Source organism: Salvelinus fontinalis, chromosome 19 (assembly GCF_029448725.1).
Source record: "Salvelinus fontinalis isolate EN_2023a chromosome 19, ASM2944872v1, whole genome shotgun sequence".
NCBI classification, from domain to species: Eukaryota; Metazoa; Chordata; class Actinopteri; order Salmoniformes; family Salmonidae; genus Salvelinus; species Salvelinus fontinalis.
The window spans coordinates 48,534,246-48,540,796 of record NC_074683.1 but is presented as its reverse complement, the minus strand read 5'-3'; the positions used below and the strand labels follow the sequence as shown (position 1 = coordinate 48,540,796).

Below are 6,551 nucleotides of genomic sequence, written 5' to 3'. Positions count from 1 at the left end.
GAGCTGTCACCATAGTTTGGTTAGTGTCTAAACAGAGAGTAGAGAAGTTTGAATGGCCTGAAGATTGTCTTCACTTATTCAGAGTGTTGAAATGCTCCTCTAAAGTCCTACCGGACGCCACAAATAGACCTGTTCACTGCTGCTCTCCTTGTCACACCAACAGCCTGTCCTCTCTTCTCAGCCCAGTGTCCAGCAGCCAATAGTAGCCCTGGCCCCCTGCTGGAACTGTCTGGCTGGGTGACCGACAATATTCAGAGTGATAACAGCCATGCTGATGTCACTGTCGAGACTCAGAAGACACATTTAGTCGGTCTGTTTGAGAGAGAAAAGAGAGAGAGGGAGGGGGGAGAGAGAGTATTCCTAATAGATGTAATTACAAGCTTATTGTAAACTCTTCTCAATGCCAAACCAACATGGAGTCAGACAGTTTTCTACAGCTGTGAGTGAATACCAGGAGAATAACATTGGTCTGATGGCTCCACATCAACAACTATAAAAACAATAATCTGCTTTCAGGTTAAATCCTTTCAATCCCCTCACTATTTATAAGCAGTGCCTCTCAAATATTTAGAAGCCAGTGTAAGCGGGTAATTTGTGACTGACTAATGATCCTTACAGTCTGTCTAATTACAGCAGTTGAAAAGGGATTAGTCGGTTTTCATTTCTTAAAGGCCCACGTTAATAAAAGTGGCAGCCCACGTTAATAAAAGTGTGTCGTTTAATTAAGGCTAACGTTTCTTCACATAATATAACACCGCACTGAAGGCCGCAAGCCTGATGTATCTGGAGATTTTCATTACACCCCCGCAATGTAATTAATAAGACAACAATATTGGTGCGCAGTGCCCGTGGTTTGGAATGCGAATGGCAAACCCATGCGGCTAATGTACAAAGCCACTAATAAACAATATGGAAATAGAGGGACCCAGATGGCCCCTGAGGGCCAGACCATTCTGACACAATCACAATCACAGTGCATTAATGAACACAGAACGCTTCTTCTTCTCTGAAATGTGAGAGAGAACACCAAACCGGATTACATAGAGAGAGCAGACAGAGCCCAAAGCCAAGTCCTTCAGCACTTTGGGGAAATGGTTCTGAACCGGAGAGAGGATACACTGCGGCCTCCTATACATTACAGACAGAAGGTTATTGCTGATATAGAGAGGCTTTGAGAGCTATTATCAGGCAGCACAAACAATTATGGGTGTTGATAATGAGAGAATGAGAGCGGCCTTTGTGGGCGGGGGTCTCTGTAGAGGGAGCCCCTCTAGTGTGAATAGAGCCAGGAACACTGTGACTCCTCCCTCTGGCTGGTGTGGCCGTGTAGTCATTAGCTTGTGATAAGACAGGACAACAAGGAGGCAGGGAGGAGGAGAGGGGGATGTTTACTGGAACAGAGCTGGCTCTGACTGGAATATAGGAGGAAAGCAGTGAATCTCAACCTAATGCTCAGGTACACTATACTTTAACGCAGTCATTTGAATGCCAGATTTGTGACCAGAATCCTGAACGATTTCACCTTTGAGTGAAGCATTCAATAAAATCACTACCCTGGCAAATGTGTGTGTTGTAGGAATGCATGCCATGTCAGCATTATGTCGGCCATGATAGCAGCAAATATATATTCAGTCTGCAGTCATGATGTTGTTTTCTGTATGATTGACAGCTGCATCTGCTAGCCCTATGAGTGCAGCCAGGCATTCTCTTGTGTTCCTGCCCTGCATGAGCGATCATGGGGTCCGCCCCCGACCCTGGGCTGCTGGGTCAACGGGGCATCTCACTATTCCGACACGTTTCGGAAGTGGCGGAGGCCAGGGATTGTCTCTGGCCAGCAGGGAAGATGGAGAGACACCAGGAAGGACAAAAGGAGGAGAGGATGAGCGTGAGGGCGGAGGCCTCCGTCTCTTTCATTGAGAGGAGCCGTCTAGACATCAATGTTCCACACGAGAGCAGGGCCTCTTTTAAAGATGACTTTGAGAAACTCTTTGCTGGGAAAATATAGGTGGGGGTCAGAGTCAGTGATCCGTGGGATTGAAATAGACCCTGACCTTAGTGGTATAACAAGATGTAGGTTCACTGACGACAGTCATTATCATTTGTTTACATGTGACACCATGCACTGTCTCTATGCACTGCTAAATAATAATAACTGCTGTTGGATTGAACGATTTTCATATGGCATGTTTGAGTTACAGGGAATTACAAGATAATACTTTTTTCTAGATTTTAATGACAGCACCCTTTTAGACAGCAACGTTTTAATTGTATTTTTGTAAAATATAAACTGTAATGACTTTTAACCAGACCTGGGTTCAAATAAATGTGTGTTTCATTATTTGTTATTTAAGTACTTATTTTTTGTGTTTTTCAGTATTTTCAAATAATATGGTCAAAATCAACTACTTCTATTGGAAGTTTTTGAAAGCATGTTCAAATAATGCCCTATAAAGCCAACTATTTGAACATATTTTCAAATAATTATTTCCAAACACACTATTTCAAATACTCCTAGGACCTGGGTTCAAATGCATGGGAGTATTTATTTGTATTTTCAAATCCATGCCAATATTAAACTACTTGTATTTTCAAATAAAAATATATGTAAAAGTAATTTGAATAATGTAAATAGTATTTGGACCCAGCTATACTTTCAACATCTACATGAATCTCAAATCACATTCTGTGGTCACTGGTACAAAGCTATGAAAATATAATGTTTATGGCAATGTTTGTTCTATGTACAGTGTGTGTGTCTTCTCCACCACAAATTGACAGTGTGTGTGCGTCTGTGTGCCTTCACGTGCATTTGTGTCTGTTCTTCATGGTGTCCCTTCCTCTCCACAGCAGCTGTACAGGGAGCAGGTGGGGGGTCAGGAGAGGAGAAGGGTTAGGGTCAGGGTTAGGGTTAGGGCCACGGCTCTGTTTTGAACACATACTTACTGGTTCTTTAATAAATCTTTGACCCCCCTTGGGGTCATATATCCCGAAACAACTGTGCAGCCCTGCCACCCACAGTGCCTGCTGCCTGGCTGTCACAGTCACAGTCACAGAGAGGAGAGACTCTGTCACCCACCAACTGCACTCTACCCAATACCCTTGAGCCCTCATATAATTAGTGGTGGTATGGTACCAAGTGGTTCTCTCTCTTTTAACCCCTGCTCCTTTACTGTATGTTGTCACGCCTTGACCTTAGAGATCCTTTTTATGTCTCTATTTTGGTTGGTCAGGGCATGAGTTTGGGTGGGCATTCTATGTCTGGTGTTCTACGTTGTTCTATGTTTTGTATTTCTATGTGTTTGGCCTGGTATGGTTCCCAATCAGAGGCAGCTGTCTATCGTTGTCTCTGATTGAGAACCATACTTAGGTATCCTCATCCCACCTGTGTTTTGTGGGTTGTTATTTTCTGTTTAGTGTTGGTTGCACCTTGCAGAACTGTTTCGGCTATTATTTTTTGTTATTTTGTATTCAGTGTTCATTCGGTTAAGCTAATAAAGATGAACACGTACCCCGCTGCATTTTGGTCTGACGATTCCTCTTCTTCTTTCGATGAATGCCGTGACAGAACCACCCACCACAAACGTACCAAGCAGCGGGGTAACAGGGAGCAGTGTGGAATGGACTCCTGGGCATGGGAGGAAATATTGGACGGCAAGGGACCCTGGGCGCAGCCAGGAGAGTATCGCCGCCCGAAAGAGGAGCTGGAGGCAGCTAGAGCGGAGCGGCGACACTATGAGGAATTGGCTCGAGGTAATGTGCACGAGAGGCAGCCCCAGAATGTTTTTGGGAGGAGGCACACGGGGAGATTGGTGGAGTCAGGTAGGAGACCTGAGCCAACTCCCCGTGCTTACTGTGGCGAGAGAGTGACCGGGCAGGCACCGTGTTATGCGGTGAAGCGCACGGTGTCCCCAGTGTGCATGCGTAGCCCGGTGCGCTACATCGCAGCTCCTCGCATCGGCCGGGCTAGAGTGGGCATCGAGCCAGGACGGATGATGCCGGCTCAGCGCATCTGGTCTCCAGTGCGTCTCCTCGGCCCGGGTTATCCTGCGCCAGCTCTGCGCACTGTGTCTCCAGTGCGTCTGCATAGCCCAGTGCGTCCTGTGCCTGCGCCCCGCACGTGCAGGGCCAAAGTCACCATACAGCCAGGACGGGTTGTGCAGGCTCGTTGCTCGAGACCTCCAGTGCGCCTCCACGACCCAGTGTATCCGGTGCCTCGACCAAGGACAAGGCCTCCTGCATGTCTCCCCAGCCTGGTGTCCTGTGCCTGTGCTAAGCCCTAACCCTCCTGCATGTCTCCCCAGCCTGGTGAGTCCTGTGCCTGCTCCCAGAGCCAGGCCTCCTGTGTGTCTCTCCACTCCAGTGATAATCCATGGCAAGAAGCCTCCAGTGATGATCCATGGCAAGAAGCCTCCAGTGATGATCCATGGCACGAAGCCTCCAGTGATGATCCATGGCACGAAGCCTCCAGTGATGATCCATGGCACGAAGCCTCCAGTGATGATCCATGACACGAAGCCTCCAGTGATGATCCATGGCATGAAGCCTCCAGTGATGATCCATGGCACGAAGCCTCCAGTGATGATCCATGGCACGAAGCCTCCAGTGATGATCCATGGCACGAAGCCTCCAGTGATGATCCATGGCACGAAGCCTCCAGTGATGATCCATGGCACGAAGCCTCCAGTGAGGATCCATGGCACGAAGCCTCCAGTGAGGAGTTATGGCACGAGGCCTCCAGCTACGCCCTCTAGTCCGGAGCCTCCAGCGACGCCTTCTAGTCCGGAGCGTCCAGCGTCGCCCTCTAGTCCGGAGCCTCCAGCGTCGCCCTCTAGTTCGGAGCCTCCAGCGTCACCCTCTAGTCCGGAGCCTCCAGCAACGCCCTCTAGTCCGGAGCCTCCAGCGACACCCTCTAGTCCGGAGCCTCCAGCAACGCCCTCTAGTCCGGAGCCTCCAGCAACGCCCTCTAGTCCGGAGCCTCCAGCGACACCCTCTAGTCCGGAGCCTCCAGCGACGGGTTTCAGTCCGGAGCAGCCAGTCTCCCTCCTGTCCGGAGCAGCTAGAGTCTCCCTCCTGTCCGGAGCAGCCAGAGTCTCCCTCCTATCCGGGGTCGGCGGTAAGGGTCCCCGCTCCAGAGGCGCCACCTAAGTGGGCCAAGACTAAGGTGGAGCAGGGTCCACGTCCCGCACCAGAGCCGCCACCGCGGTGAAATGCCCACCCAGACGCTTACCTATAGGTTCAGGTTTTGCGGCCGGAGTCCGCACCTTTGGGGGGGGTGGGGTACTGTCACGCCTTGACCTTAGAGATCCTTTTTATGTCTCTATTTTGGTTGGTCAGGGCGTGAGTTTGGGTGGGCATTCTATGTCTGGTGTTCTATGTTCTATGTTTTGTATTTCTATGTGTTTGGCCTGGTGTGGTTCTCAATCAGAGGCAGCTGTCTATCGTTGTCTCTGATTGAGAACCATACTTAGGTATCCTCATCCCACCTGTGTTTTGTGGGTTGTTATTTTCTGTTTAGTGTTGGTTGCACCTTGCAGAACTGTTTCGGCTATTATTTTTTGTTATTTTGTATTCAGTGTTCATTCGGTTAAGCTAATAAAGATGAACACGTACCCCGCTGCATTTTGGTCTGACGATTCCTCTTCTTCTTTCGATGAATGCCGTGACACATGTTGAGTGGAACTGGACAACCATCTGCTCTCCTATAAAAATGTGGGTATTTACACTTATGCATACTGTGTACTGTAATGTATTGTTATACAGTGAGGCCATATATCTTTCCCAGCATGATTATATAGCACCACAGCACTGTTTATGCTATTTGTTTGCCTAATTCAATGATTCCGTACTATTATAATGGTCTTACATTTAGTCACATTCCTTCCTGTCTTAAAGATAAACTCAGACATAATAAACTATAATTATATGGAACCTTTGTCAGTCTTGTCTTATCTTCTTAACAGTGTTCTCCAGTAATACAAGTCAAATAGTGCTTGAGCCAAGTATTATTATGCTGTCTAACTAACTGCAGAATGTAAATGAAATATCAGATTTGTATGGGTGAAATGTCAGAATTGTATGGGTGAAATGTCAGATTTGTATGGGTGAAATGTCAGATTTGTATGGGTGAAATGTCAGATTTGTATGGGTGAAATGTCAGATTTGTATGGGTGAAATGTCAGATTTATATGGGTGAAATGTCAGATTTGACCTAATAACCTTGTATAAACGATTGAATATACAGTAAACTGGGTAGAAAAATGCTCTACAACGTGCGCCCATTTCAGATAATCCTGTTCCAAGAAGACGGTGTTGTTTGCAAACGCTTCCTCTCCTTACCTGCACATTAGTCCCTGTATCTAACCCTCACTGAAAATAGAGTAAACAGAAGGCAGATGGGTCACTCTCCTGTTATTTAGTTGTTGATGTAACATTTGTTCATCCTCGTCATTTGTTCATCTATTGAGCCCTGGTGTTGGGCTGAGGAGGGGGTGGAGGGGACCAGACGGAGGCACATTTGCATGAGAAAGTGTTTGTGGTCCCCTATCTCTCCC

General features: G+C 47.5%; 1 protein-coding gene across 2 annotated transcripts; it reads left to right on the top strand.

Annotated features, from left to right (window-relative positions):
• Nucleotides 1-694: 694 nt before the first annotated feature.
• Nucleotides 695-5,875, top strand: LOC129816895 (uncharacterized). 2 transcript variants are annotated; one of them, XM_055871866.1, is made up of 2 exons: nucleotides 695-1,456; nucleotides 1,670-5,875. In XM_055871866.1, the coding sequence occupies exon 2, from the start codon at nucleotides 4,390-4,392 to the stop codon at nucleotides 5,143-5,145; it is 756 nt and encodes a 251-aa protein (XP_055727841.1). In that variant the 5' UTR covers nucleotides 695-1,456; nucleotides 1,670-4,389; the 3' UTR covers nucleotides 5,146-5,875. The 2 variants fall into 2 exon arrangements, with proteins under 2 accessions (XP_055727841.1, XP_055727839.1); XM_055871864.1 differs by having other exon boundaries at nucleotides 1,670-4,547.
• Nucleotides 5,876-6,551: the final 676 nt, after the last annotated feature.

Excerpts from the sequence above, each read along its gene's own strand:
- LOC129816895 (XM_055871864.1), top strand. The coding sequence starts at position 3,498 with ATGAACACGTACCCCGCTGCATTTTGGTCTGACGATTCCTCTTCTTCT.